We start from the raw sequence: 14,074 nt of genomic DNA on the forward strand, positions 1-14,074 counted from the left end.
GGCGGGGGGCTCGGGACCCTGGAGCGACCTCCCCACGCCAGCATCCTGTGAGGCTGGGAAGTTCCATGGGCCTCCCCGTCTCCCCCTGCACCCCTGCCCCAGGTCCAGCTCTCAAGCGGAGGAGGCACACCGAAGTAAGGGGACACATCTATACCAACCGTTTTTAGAAAACGGGGTCTTCTTGTTACAAAAAAAAAAAACAGTTCTGAACAGTTAACATCGTAAAAAGGTATAAAAATACAGGGACTCTGAGGAATTTCCTGACAAACACTCTGAACTAAGGCGGAGAGATCTCTGGGAAGCCAGGGGAGGGCCTGGGTCTCTGACTCCCGGGCACCCCTCCCCTTTCCCACAAGCCCATGCTCTAGGGCCAGCCAGAGGCAGGGGGGTCTCCCCGACCCCCTGGCTTTGGCTCTGACACTCTTGGGCGACCTGGAGGCTCATCCCAGGGGCGGGGACTGGAGTGAGGTGCCGCCCCCGCGGCCCCCGCCGGACGCCACTAAGAAGCTGCCACTGGAGTCCCAGGCGCTCAGCACTGCCACCTGCTTCTCCCTACCCCCAGCCGAGCTCTGGGCCAGGAAGGGGCTCATTCCCCTGGGGGGCCCGAGCTGGGGGCGAAGGGTGCTGAGCTCCTCCGGAGCTCCTGCTGCAACTGGCCCTTCAGGGTGGACACCTGGGGAAGAAAGAGAAGGTAGGGCCAGCCTGGACCCCAGCCTGATGCCAGGGAAAGGGGCGTGTGGCTGCAGCTGGGACCCCAGAAGGGACCCAACCCCACCTGTTTCAGGGGAAAATGGGCCTCATTAAACAGCAGGGTGCTTCCTGCCCCTCCAGTCCCGACCCACGTGGCAGCTGGCTGGCTTCCGACTGCTCCCCAGCATCTCTCGTCAGGAGCCACCCGTCCCCACTCTCGCCTGGCACTAGCCTGACCGGGGGTTGCCTGTGACCCCGGCCTGGCCCTACCCAAGCAGCCTTATCCTGCACATGTGTCACGTCGGGGATGGCTGGGAAGGGGTCAGGGACCGAAGCAGAGGCCAGAAGGGGTCATCCCTGGAGCTTCTGCAGTTGCTCTAAGGAAAAAGGCCCCCTCTTCCCTCTGGGATGGTGGCTTGTCAGGATGACCTAGGCTGGGGCTGCTGAAGCCACCCGGGCCACCCAGGAGACAGCCATAAGGACAGCAGAGCCACAGCACGGGGACGGGGTTCCAGTGACATCACTTGAGCCCGTGTCCAGCGATGACGGACACCAGCACGGATCCACCGGGCCACTTGGGTCATAGGGGCCGCTGGCTGCTCACACCAGAGGTCACAGCCCTCCCCCCCCCACCCCCTTCATGCTTCTGCAACATCCTGGGGCGAGTACCTGCTCCTCCAGGCCGCGCACGTGCTGCCGGTGGGCCCGCTCCCGCGCCTCCAGGGTGCGCTCCGTCTGCACCTGGGCACTGCGCAGGCGCTCCACCTCCCGCTGCAGCTCCAGCTGCTGCTGCTCCTCGGCCTCCAGCCGGGCCGGGCTCTGGTCCTGCTCCAGTGCCGCCACCTGGGCCTGCGGAGGGAGCAGCAAGTCAGGGGGGTGGCCCTGCGCGTGGGGGGTGGGGGGTCAGGTACATCCAGGAGTGGGAGCCTAGAGGGGCCCTCAGGACTGTGCAGGCAGGGGGAGCAGAAGAGACCCTGTTTGTTCCCATGTTCCTGGCCCCCCTGGTCTGTGAATCCTGGGCCAGGGTTCCCAGTGACCCCACCGACAGGCACGCGCACGCGCCAGGCACACACACACGTGCACATGTAGTCGGAGAGGTGGGCCCACATTCAGACGGACACAAAAGCAAGCATGTAAATAGCCCTTGTTCACACATTCACACAGATGCATGCGTATGTGCAAAGGTGCAATACCCCTACATACATCTACACACAGGAAGACACGTGTACAGGAAGACACACGCATATAACATATTCCTAATATGCAGACTTGCCACATCTGTGCACCAGATTCACGCTACAAGCAGAGTACTCCCATGCACACTCACACCTCCACGTGGCCACAACGTGCAAACACACAGGCTTACACGCTAATGGCATCTCTCTTCTCTCCACTCTGGGGAGGACCCCTCCCTCTGGGGCCTGGCTCTGAGCTGCCCCCTCCAAGAGTCTGGGCTCATGGACTATGGAGGTTGAGGACGTGGGCTGGCGGAGCCATCAGCAGCTCCTGGCAGGGGGCGGGGGGGTGNGCCTCGACCAGCTCCAGCTCGGCCCCTGAGAGCGTGCGGTCCAGGCGGCCCTTCTCGGCGCTCAGCCGCACCGTGTCCTCATGGCTGCGAAGCTTCTCCCGCTCCACCTGGGCCGGGAGAGGGGGACATCAGGGCACCCGGGGAAGGAGGGAGGGGTGTCAGGTCAAAGGCAGCAAGAGCAGGGACCTAAGGGCACTGGAGGTCCCCCGGCCCTGGGGACACGAGGCCGAGGCCCCGAGGAAGTGAGGGGAGAGCCTGGCGGCCCAGCCCACCTTGTCCAGCATCCTCTTGAGGGCCGCCCGGTCCTTCTCCAGCCGCAGCACCGACCGCTCCACCTCCCGCTTCTCGGCCTCCAGCTGAGCGAGGGCTCGCTGCAGGCCGTCCAGGCGCTCCTGCAGCAGCCGCCGCTCGTCCTGCAGCTTCTGGACCGCGTGCAGGGCCGCTGCCTCCCCCTCCTGTCGCTGCCGCAGCACCTGCAGAAAGCCAGCGGGCCCCTGATGCCTCGGGGCTTGCGTCTGAAGCTGGGGGACGGTGAGGCCAGCCTTGGCTCCGCACGGGTGGGGAGTGAGGCCCCCATCAGAGAACTATCACCGGAGGCCACACTGTTCTCTGGGCCTCAGCTTCTCCATCTGTGTAATGGGGGTGCGGGTTGAAGGACCCACGCTTCCTCACGGGAGGCTGGGCCTGCGTGTGGGATGAGGCTGGGATGAGGAAGGTCCCGCTCCATCCTGAGGGCACAGCCTAGGGACAGAAGGGGCCCTCCGTGGCCCTCACCTCCTGAAGCTGCTGCAGCTGGCCCTCTGCCTCGGCCCGCTGCCCCTCCAGGTCGGCCAGCTCGCCTCGCATCGTCTGCACCTGCTCACTCAGGGAGCTGCTCTGCTTCCGGGCCTCGGATAACGCCTGCCGAGCGGCCTCCAGCCGTTCCTGGGGGACAGGGGCTGATGGTGCCAGGATGCAGCAAAGGCTTCCCTCTGCTCTGCACCTCCGGGCCAAGGTTACAGCCCCTCCAAGAGCCCCAAAATCTTATCTGGAGGGCAAGGCAGACAGCAGCCAGCCCACGGACCTGCATGAGGTGGGGACCCCATCAACCCCTATCTGGGTCCCTCAAGCCTCTACAAGTAGGCGGACTCTCTTACTGCCCCCCCCACCCCAATCCTCCTCTTATTGGCCAATGCTCTCATTGGGCCCGCCCACCTCAAAGCTCTCACAGGCTGGGTCCCTCGGGTTCCCGACTGACCGCCCTCCAAGGGCCCCTCCAAGCCTGCCCTTGTTGGCTAACTCTCACTGTGCCCCCCACCCCAGCCAGGCCCCGGCACCCCCATACTTGGAGGACTTGGCGGTCATGTTCACAGGCGGTCAGGGCCTTCTGCAGGTGCAGATTCTTGTCCTGGGTGCTGGTAAGGTTGGCGCTATTCTGGGCCAGTGCTTCTGACAGGCCCTGCGCCTTGTCCCGCAAGGCCCCCTCGCTCTCTCCCATCTTGGCCAGGGCCCCGTTCAGTCGCTCCACTGTCAGCTGCAGAGTCCCCGCCTTCACCTCACTGTCTGCCACCTGGCAGGAGGGGAGAGAAGACAGTGAAGTGGCTCTGCTCTCGCCAGCCATGGCCTCCAGCAGGAAGGTGGAACCCAAGCCAAGCTCCTCCCACCCCCGCCTAGGCCTTCCTTCCATCACTGACGCTCACTGTTCCCAATGGCTCTCACCGGCTCAGCCCATTGCAGCCCAGACTCCCGACCCGCTGCTGGGTAACTACCCTCACTCAGAGTGCCACGAACCCAGATGTCCCAGACCCCTATCCTTCCTGCCGGGTCTGTGTTCTTGACTTTGGTGGGTGACCGTGTAGGACTAGCAGAGTTACTGAACATCCTAGTTAGAGCTGAGCTGCCTGGGAGCCAAGGCAAAAAGGGACATGCGTGAAACCAACATCTCTAACTTGTTTCCTAGGAATGCAGGTTCTGTTGTCAAAGAGTCCCAAATTCTAATTCTGGCTGTGTCTCTTGGCAATGGAATCTTGGCTGATGGTATCACCTCTCTGAGCGGCTGTCCGTCCACGAAATGGGGATGATGCTTGCCGCAGGGTTGTTGGGAGTATTACGTAGTCCCCATAAAGCACCCGGCACTGGGTGTGCAGATGAGAAACCCGCCAGGGGTCGTGGGGACCCACCTGTCTCTGCAGGGAGTCCACCCGATCCTGGAGGGCCTGGGCCTGGGCCTCACGGTCACTCAGGCCCAGGCGGCTGCGCTGTAGCTCCCCTTCGAGTGAGCGCCGCTGCAGCTCGAGCTTGATGGTGCGGCTCTCCGAGGCGTCTAGTACCTCCTTCAGACGCCGCTTGTCACTCTCCAGCTTCACCTCGTTGGCCTTCATCTTGCTGATTTTCTCCTGCGGTTGGGGGAGGGGTCAGGCCCCAGCCGCCCAGCCCAGCCATCCCCCCCCACCTCCCACTCCCCTGGGGACCCTCAGGAGAAAGTGGGGAGCAGCCTTGGAGCAGCTGGTCCAACCCCTCCCTGTGTGACCTGGGGCCAGCCTGGGACCCTCTCGGGGCCTCCGTCTCCCCCGTGTGTTCACAGGGTGGGTTGACTTGAGGAGCCCAGAGCACTTTCCGGACTTGGCTGCTCTGGCCGTTCTAACAGGCTCTCTTCCTGCTCCGTGGCCCTAACGCACATCCGTGCAGCGGGGAGGCGGCGCGGGGCCGGGGGCACCGCCAAGTGTTCACGGAGCCCTGGGGTAGGAAGGATGGGTCGAAATGCAGATTCCAGGGCTTCCCTGATCTCCAGAGGCCCCAAAGCTGCACTGTGTGACCTGAGCTGAGTCAGGTAGGAGCCCTGGGCGCCCCCTGGGTTTAGGACACGATGTTCCTCCCTCCCCCACATGGGGTCAGACAGTAAGAGAGGCCTGAGGAGTAGGGAGAGGGCAGGAAGGCAGACTGGGGTCCTTCCATGCCCGCTACAATCCTATTACCTCCACTACCATCCCCCCCGGGCCTGGCCCCCTGCGGCCGTGCCCAGAGCCCCACTTCTGCCATCCCCGGGCCTGGCAGCCCCGCTCTGGCCCCTGCCCAGCTTTGTTCCTGGCCTCCTCCCGCGGCCCCTGCGGCTGGGCCCGAGGCCAGAGCTGGAACCACAGACATAACAATCCAGCTCAAACTTGACCTGGAGCCAGAGACAGGGGGTGGGCTGTGGGGGCAACGACGGAGGGCCGGGGAGGAAGGGGGAGGGAGCAAAGGGATTTTTGGCATGAGAAGGGCTCCAGGCTTCTGTGGCCTGGACTGTCACCCCCAGGGCCAGGGTGTCCTGCCCCAGATACACACACACATGCATGCACGCACACACACACACACGCACACACACACGTACACAGATGTCCCCCAAACACACACAAAAACCCCAGACCACCACTCATGTGGCTAAACAAAGGAAACCGAGGTCCCCTGAACACCATATGTTAAGAGCATTCGTGGGGCGCCTGGGTGGCTCCATCAGTTGAGCATCTGACTCTTGATTTCAGCTCTGGCCATGATCTCACGGTTCAAGGGATCAGGCCCCGCATTGGGCTCTGCGCTGACAGTGAGGAGCCTGCTTGTGATTCTCTTTCTCCCTCTTTCTTTGCCCCTCCCCTGCTCACGCTCTGTCTCAAAACCAAATAAACTTTAAAAAAAAAAAAAAAAGAGCATTTGTGCATCGTCTCTGGGAGACCATTGCTGGCCTCCCTCTTTTATGCTGGAGGAAAATGGGATCAGGCAGCCAATGAGCAGCAGGGCCAGGCAACCTGAATGTGCTTCCGGACAGAGTCCCAGGCGGCTCACGTTAGTGGGGGCCACAACCCAGGCAGACAGCGACAGAGAGGCACACAGTAGGACTCCCAGACAGCCGTTTGGGCACATGCGGACCNTGAGGGGCCGTGAGTCCTCAGGGTGTCTGAGCAGGGACGTGGGCGCCGGGGCCCGAGGGTGGTGGCTGGCAGAGGCGGCTGGAAGCTGGAAACCGGCCCCCCCCCCCCCCCGGCCCCCGCCAGCCCTCAGCTGCCTGCCTACCTGGCTGGCCCGGAGCTCGCTCTCGGTGGCCTGCAGGCTCCTCTCCAGGGCGGCCACCTGGTCCAGGGCGGCCCGGCGCTCACGCTCGCTGCGCCGCACGCTGTCCTCCTGCAGCGCCAGCTCTGCCTGGGCCCCGCTCAGCCGCCCGCCCCCANCGTCAGGCCTGGCCCGGCACAGCCCCGAGACCCGACCCTGGCCACAAGGTGCCCCGCCTGCCCTCTGCCCGCCACAGGGCCTGCCTCTCTGAGTCCTTGAGGGTCTGCCGGTCTGCACACCTGGAGTGGAGCTGACCAGGGAGGGCCCCCAGAGGAGACAGCCCCCAACCCAGGTCGTGGCGGCCGGGCAGGGGCGGAGGAGCTGCTCAAGGCCAATGCCACGTGTCTTACTCAGCTGCTAAGAGCACAGAGAGCAAGGGGGGGGGGGTGCGGCGCGGGGTGTCAAACTCACCTTCTTCACCCTCGGCCACAGCCTTCTGCAGCTGCCTCGCCCGCGAGGTGGCGCTGTCCCTCTCAGCCTCCATCTCAGCCAGCTGTCGACTCAGGGCGCCGGTCTGGGCCCGAAGCTCATCCTGCATTGGGGAAGGGGGGAAAGGGAAGGCCTCTGTTCCAACGACTCGCAGCCCCTCGCAGGGCCCTCAGCCACCCAATTCCCTACCCAGCCGCTCGCACCCAGCCTCACCCGCTGCCTCTGGGCACTCCGCAGCTCCTGCAGGAATTCCCGGAGGGCACCCCGCACCGCCTCCGGCTCCAGGTCGGGAGATGCCGGGGAGGTGGCAGGTCCTGGGGATGGTGGCTCGGACCCGGGGCTGCGTTCCAAGGGGCTGGGGCTGCCGAGCCCTTCGCCGCTTCCTGGGGGAGGCGGCATGCTTAGGGGTGCAGGAACCCGGGCCCCTCCTGCCTGGGCGATGCCTGCGGGCTCCTCACGTACCTCACCCTCCCAGCTGCACCCAGCAGTTTGCAGGAGCTTCCCACCCCACGCTGGCCCCCACCTTCTCGCCTCACCCTTCCAAGGTCCCAGCTCCCTTGGAATAAGTCCACCTCCCCAACCAGTGTGCAGAGGCCCTGTTGTTCACCCTAACACAGCCCTCTCACCTTTTACAAGCAGTCCATTCCACATGACCCTCAGCTCTCGCAAGTCCTAGAACATTCCCTCTTCCAGCACCAGGGCCCTCGTGCACGCTATTCCCTTCTCTCCCCATGGCCTCTGTCTGCCTGGCCCATTCCATTAGATCTGCTCGCCAGAGGTGTCCCTGACCCCAGGCTGGGGGAGGATGGGGGTGAGCTCACCCCACCCTCATGAGGCTGTGAGGTCTGCCTCCCCGCCCAGACCGGGGGCACTATGAGGGCTGCACTCCCAGGGCCCAGTTCAAGGATGGACGCTCACTCCACCACCTCAACATTTCCCTGCTTCCTCTGTGCCAGGCACTGGGCTTTCCTGACCGCCTATCCCACCTTCACGATAATTCTCTGTAAACTAAGAACCAATGTCCCCGCTTCACAGGCTGGGCGGGCTCAAAGCAGTTAAGGGATCTGCTTGGTCTCAAAGCTGGGAAGATCCCGCAATGGGATTTGGAACCAGGTAGCCCTTGTCCAGGCAGAGAAATAAACTTGGCTTCAAGAGGTGGGAGGGGCAGTGCGCACAGAGGCAGAGCGCCACCTGGAGGTCAGCATCAGAACCACAAGGCAGGGGGTTGGCCTGCCCATAGCATCCGCCTGCCTTTGCCAAGTGACACACCTAAGCTGCCCCACAGCTCCGGTGACAGAGCTCAGGACCCAGGGCAGGACGTCTACCCACTGCCCCCAAGGGCCCCCACCACAGAGTGGCTACAAGGATTACTCGAGCGTGTCTTTGTCCCCACGTCCTCCCCTCCCACTCCTCTGCACCCTGCACGCTGCCCTGTGCCTGCTCTGTCCCCCTCGCTGTTCACAGGGGAACGGCCACTCAGGACCTTCCACTTGTCCCTTGTCCCCCATCCTTCCCCCACCTAACACCGCCTCACCTGGGCTCTCCATTTCCCACACAAACCCCCCTACCCCTGCCCTTGCTACATCTTTAAAAAATTTCTAGGGCACCTGGGTGGCTTAGTCAGTTGAGAATCTGACTTCGGTGCAGGTCATGATCTCACGGCTCATGGGTTCAGCCCTGCGTCGGGCTCTGTGCTGACAGCTAGCTCAGAGCCTGGAGCCTGCTTCAGATTCTGTGTCTCCCTCTCTCTCTGACCCTCCCCTGCTCATGCTGTCTCTCTCTCTTAAAAGGTTTTTAAAAATTTCTTTACTGTGATAAAAATATATGACATACAATATGCCTTCCTAGCGATCTTTTTTCAGGTTCCTAATTTTAATCAAATAACATTTATTAACATTATAGTTAGCAGGATGTATGTGGGTGTCTTAAATCCTTTCCTGCCCTAAAGTCGTAAGGATATTTTCCTATATTGCTTTTTAAAAGCTACAGTTTCACCTTTTGCATTTAATCTTTAAATCTACTTAGGGGTGCCTGGCTGGCTCAGTCAGAAGAGCATGGGATTATTGAATTTGGGGTTGTGAGTTCAAGTCCCACATTGGGTGTAGAGATTATCTAAATAAATAAGTAAAATTTTTAGGGTGACTATCTGAAATTGATGTTTATCTAAAAGGTGATGTAAGGGTCTCTTTCCTTTTTTTTTTTTTTTTCCTGTATGGATTCTCATTATCCAAATACTGTTTTTTGGAAAGCCCATCATGGATCAAACTTCCAACACAGATCAGGTTTCTTTAGACGTACGGACCTGGTCCTTGACCACTCAACAGTATGAGTCACAGTGATAGCACCTGAATTACTAAAACTTTCTATTAACTTTTGTCTTTGGTAAGGCAAGCCCCCACCCCTACCCATCTAGTTCTTTTTCTTCAAGAGTGTGTTGGCTTTCTTGGTCTTTGTTTTTCCATATTAGTTTTAGAACTGGCTTGTCAAGTCTGACACACACAGAAAAGATTTTGCCAGAACATTACTGAATCAATCTATAGATGAATCTGGAAGAATTGGCAACTTTGTGATAGTGAATTTGCTGATACATAAAAGCATTTCTCCTATTTAGGTTTCTTTTAATGTCTCTCAACAAAATTTATGGTTGTCTCCATAAAAGTCTTGTACAAATTAGATTAAAATTATTTTTTTTCCTTGGACAGAAGAACTCATCTGTAAAGTTGTCTGGATCTGGTGTTTTCTTTGCCGGAGAGATTTCTTAGTACTAGTACAAATGATATTTTATCAATTCTGCTCTTGGCAATCTACAAACAACAAACATGTTCTGTTTCTATTTAAAAAAAATTTTTTTTAAAAATTCATTTCTGGGGCGCCTGGGTGGCTTAGTCGGTTAGGCATCCGACTTTCGCTTAGGTCATGATCTCGCGGTTCGTGGGTTCGAGCCCCGCGTCGGGCTCTGTGCTGACTGCCAGCTCAGAGCCTGGAGCCTNAATCACATGATCTGTAAATAGTGGTAGTTTTGTTTCCCCTTGCTGAATCTTAAAATGTTAATTCTATGTTTCTTTTTTAATCTTGATGAGGTCCGAATCATTTATTTTTGCTCTNCACCCGGCGCCCCAAACATGTTCTGTTTCTGTTGGTATAACAAAATATAATTAATTTTTGTATGTTGATTTATTTCCAACAAACTTACTAAAGCTTCTTATTCNTTCCATTGGTCTATGTTTCTTTTTTAAATTTTGTTAAATGTTTGCTTATTTTTAAGATAGAAACAGAACACAGGTGTGGGAGGGGCTGACAGAGAGGGAGACACAGAATCCGAAGCAGGCTCCAGGCTCTGAGCTGTTAGCATAGAGCCTGACGGGCTCGAACCCACGAACCGTGAGATCACGACCTGAGCCGAAGTAGGACGCTTAACTGACTGAGCCACCCAGGCGCCCCAATTCTATATTTCTTACCACAGTGTACTGGCTAGGACCTCTGAAACTTCCAGTAAAATATTAAATACAGGGGTCAAATGTAACATTTGCTATAGGGTTTTGGAGAGCTAGTTTATCAGTTAAGGAAACCTTCTTTTTCTAGTTTTCCAAGAGTTTGGATCATAACTGTATGTTGAATTTTATCAAATGCTTTTTCTACATCCATCGTGGTGGCCTTTCTAACCAAGTATACTCACACTGTTGTGTGATCAGCATCGCTATTTGTTTCCAAATCTTCCATCATACCTGTTTGGGGTTAAACTATGTCCCCCAAAATTCCTAAGTTGAAGCTCTAACCCCTGGCACCTCAGAATGTGAATTTATTTGGGAGTCAGCTTCTGGAGGATGTAATTAGTTAAGATGAGGTCATAATGGGGGCACCTGGGTGGCTCAGCTGGTTAAGCATCTGACTCTTGGTTTCAGCTCAGGTCACGATCTCACAGTTCGTGGGTTTTAGCCCCATACTGGGCTCTGCACTGCCAGTGTGGAGCCTGCGTGGAATTATCCCTTTCCCTCTCTCTCTCTCTGCCCCTCCCCTGCTCTCTATGACAAGGTCATAGTCGAGTAGGGCGAGCCCCTAATCCAGTATTAGTGGTGTCCTAACACAAAGGACACCAAGGACACCACAACATTTGGATACACACACAAGAAGGCCATGAGAGGCTGGGGTCCTGCCGCCACAAGCCTGGGAACTACAAGCAGCTGAGAGAGAGGCCTGGAACAGATCCTTCCCCAGCGACTTCAGAAGGAGCGTGGCCCTGCTGACACCTTCAGCTTGGACTCTGGCCTTCAGAACGATGAGACACAAACTGCAGTTTATGGTACTGTGTGTGGGGAGCCCCAGCAAACTGACAGGTACAGCCTCAAACAGAAACTCTGTGCCCACTCAGCAGCAACTCCCAAATCTCCCCTCCCCCCAGTCCCTAGTAACCTCTAAGCTCCTCTCAGTCTCTATAAATTTGTCTTTTCTAGGTGTCTCACGCAAGGGTCCTTTGGGGACTGGCTTCTTTCACTTCTGATAATACTGCCAAGACTCATCCATGTTGTAACATGTATCAGACTAGCATTGCTTTTTAAGGCTGAATACTATTCCTTTGTATGGACACACCACGTTTTATTCATCTATTCATCTGTCGATGGACACTGGCTGCTTTCACCTTTTGGCTACTGAGAATAATGATATTATGAATGGTTGGTGTACACATATCTGTTTGAGTCCCCGTTTTCAGTTCTTTTGGTTAGATACCCAGGGGTGGAATTGTTGAGTCACATGGTAATTTTAAGTTTTTTTAAGTTGTTGGGTTTTTTTTCTTTTCTTACTGTTTATTTTTGAGAGAGAGAGAGACAGAGTGTGAGTGGGGGAGGGGCAGAGAGAGAGGGAGACATGGACTCTGCAGCAGTCTCCAGGCTCTGAGTTGTCAGCACGGGCATGGAGCCTGACACGGGGCTCGAACCCACAAACCACGAGATCATGACCTAAGCCAAAGGCGCTTAACCGACTGAGCCACCCAGGCAGCCGGTAATTCTAAGTGTTTTGAGGAGCTGCCGAACTATTTTCCACAGCAGCTGTGCTGTTTTACATTCTCACTCGTGATGTCCTTTAATGTGTTTGTCCTTACCTATTTTGCAGCCCTTACTACCACCCAGAACATTCTCTATTTCATTTCTGTATCACATTTATTGTCTGATCCTATCCCTAAGACTATAAACTCCCTAAGAGCATAAATGCTAGTCAGTTTACCGCTCCATCCCATATTTAAACTGTATTCAGCACATAGCCAGTGCTTAATAAATATTGTGTAACTGATCGAACATGATCCAGAGGCTAAATCTATGGTTTTGAAGAAGCAACAACTCAGTATCCCATAGTGAACTGCCCACAGTGCTAAGATTCCAGAGGTTCTATTCTAGGCCCTAGGAATCAAGATCGGATTATGTCAGGCTGAGACAAGGATGCTCTCAAAGGTGCGCTCACACCCCCTGTAGCACAGCGCTGACTTCCCCAGAGTTATCCATGCGGCCCTGGGAGGAAATGGCACTGGAAGGATTTCTGAAGGAGTTCCTAGAAGGGGTTTTAGGCTGGGTATGTATCTGTCTGGCTGTGATGCTGGGGTCAGAAGCCTAGTATGGAGGGGTATCAGGCTAGGGGTGGGAGACTGATGGAGAGAGGGAGGGAGGATCAATTATAGAGGACGGAGCCTCAAAGTCTCAGAGGAGTCAGGGGCATTAAGAACAAGCACCATCAGGGATGCCTGGATAGTTCAGTCGGTTGAGCCATTGGACTTCAACTCAGGTCATGATCTCATGGTTCGTGAGTTCAAGCCCTGTGTCAGGCTCTGTGCTGACAGTTCAAAGCCTGGAGCCTGCTCCGGATTCTGTCCCCCTCTCTCTCTGCCCCTCCCCTCGCACTCTGTCTCTTTCTCTCTCTCTCAAAAATAAACACTAAAATATTAAAAAGAAGAAAAATCACCATCACCCCCTTTAAAATGAAGCAACCAAAGGAGCACGAATCAGCGAAGGGGAAGAGCCTGGGGAGCCTGAGCAGACTCCCCAAAGGAAAGAGCTAGGGGGGCCGGATTGAGACTGGTCGTTAAAGCAGAGGCGTGGCCCAAACCTGCAGCGGGCTCTCAAGCTGGGCGGACCTAATCAGGGGCGTGGCCTCACCAAGACCCGCCCATCGCCCCGCCCTTTCCCGCGGCCNTTGTGCTCGGCCCTCCGCCGCGCTCAACCGCAACCCCAGCTCCGCGGCTTCGGCCCGCACCGCCTCCAGCTTCAGCTCCAGGCTGCGGGCGTGGTCCAGCTGCAGCTTCTCGGCGCCCCGCGCCTCCTCCAGGGAGCCCAGCAGGTCTCGCTCGCGGGCCCGGAACTCGCCCTCTCGCTCCTGCAGCTTCCTCTGGGCTCCCTGGAGCTGGGGCGGGCATGGCCAGGGAGGTGAAGGTCAGCAAGGCCGCCCCCAATCCGACGCCCTGCCCCCCAGGCCCAGTCTGGAGCCCACCCACCCAAAAGTGGCTCGCACAACACCTGCTTCTTTAATGATCTCCACCCAGGCAGGATGGGCCGGAACATCCGCGGGAGTGTGGGAATTAACTACTAGAATCTGTTTTCTCTTCTTTCTGTGTATATGCCTTGTAATATACACAATTTATTAGTAATAAACTAACAGCCAACACTTCCGTGGACAGGACTCCTCAGTGCCAGGCACTAAGTACCTTCCAGAAAAAAAACCCTCAACTCTACCACCACGACTCATCTCCGTTTTACAAAGGAGGAAACTGAGGCACAGAGCAGTTGTATAACTTAGCCAAGGCCACACTGCTAGTATGCTGAGAGCCAGGATTCAAAGCCACACACAGCCTCTCCAGTGGCTGTTCTTTCAACCATCAGGCTGTACTGCCTCTCAGTGCACGTAACTTATCAACAAATCACACAATGGGGCATGTACTAAAAAACTATTTTCTGACGGAGTGCATGATCCCACACACACCCCTCTGGTTTAGAGGATAAATCAAGCCTTGCTAGTCATCAATTTCACTAGAAACCACCATTCACTGAGCACCTGGATGTCAGGACTTATGCTAGGGCCCCCATCCCATCAGTGCTCTGAACCACAGAGAGGTTAAGTGACTTAGTCAAGGTCACACAGTAGAGTCACTAAAGTGAAACAGCAAGAAAAGCAGAATGGAAAGAGTATAGGCTTGGGAGTCAGACAGACCTGGGTGGCTGTGTGACCTTGAGTAGATCCCTTGACCTCTCTGAGCCTAAGTGTCTGGTTCTCTGTGAAAAATTGGGTAAGACTACCTGCCTCATTAGGCTGCTGGGAGAATCAAACAAGGTTATGTCTACAGAGCTTCCCCTCCCCCAATCCCCCCCCCCCCCCCCGCTGGTC

At 56.7% G+C, this 14,074-nt stretch overlaps 1 protein-coding gene across 1 annotated transcript in view; it reads right to left on the bottom strand.

Annotated features, from left to right (window-relative positions):
• Window positions 1-176: 176 nt before the first annotated feature.
• The window catches only part of CROCC (ciliary rootlet coiled-coil, rootletin), a 41,569-nt gene continuing 27,671 nt past the window's right edge, over window positions 177-14,074 (bottom strand). Inside the window, exons 27-41 of the mRNA XM_077775576.1 lie at window positions 12,885-13,096; window positions 10,140-10,162; window positions 9,115-9,151; window positions 8,128-8,146; window positions 7,209-7,221; window positions 6,923-7,137; window positions 6,688-6,812; window positions 6,245-6,407; window positions 4,378-4,593; window positions 3,543-3,767; window positions 2,993-3,142; window positions 2,491-2,691; window positions 2,185-2,325; window positions 1,360-1,533; window positions 177-673 (exon numbers count right to left, since the gene is read on the bottom strand). Of these exons, the coding sequence (XP_077631702.1) occupies window positions 587-673; window positions 1,360-1,533; window positions 2,185-2,325; window positions 2,491-2,691; window positions 2,993-3,142; window positions 3,543-3,767; window positions 4,378-4,593; window positions 6,245-6,407; window positions 6,688-6,812; window positions 6,923-7,137; window positions 7,209-7,221; window positions 8,128-8,146; window positions 9,115-9,151; window positions 10,140-10,162; window positions 12,885-13,096 (2,001 nt within the window). The 3' untranslated portion in view covers window positions 177-586. The remainder of the gene's footprint in view (window positions 674-1,359; window positions 1,534-2,184; window positions 2,326-2,490; window positions 2,692-2,992; window positions 3,143-3,542; window positions 3,768-4,377; window positions 4,594-6,244; window positions 6,408-6,687; window positions 6,813-6,922; window positions 7,138-7,208; window positions 7,222-8,127; window positions 8,147-9,114; window positions 9,152-10,139; window positions 10,163-12,884; window positions 13,097-14,074) is intronic.

The sequence above is a fragment of the Crocuta crocuta genome, unplaced genomic scaffold (genome assembly GCF_008692635.1).
Source record: "Crocuta crocuta isolate KB4526 unplaced genomic scaffold, BGI_CrCroc_1.0 scaffold127, whole genome shotgun sequence".
NCBI lineage: Eukaryota > Metazoa > Chordata > Mammalia > Carnivora > Hyaenidae > Crocuta > Crocuta crocuta.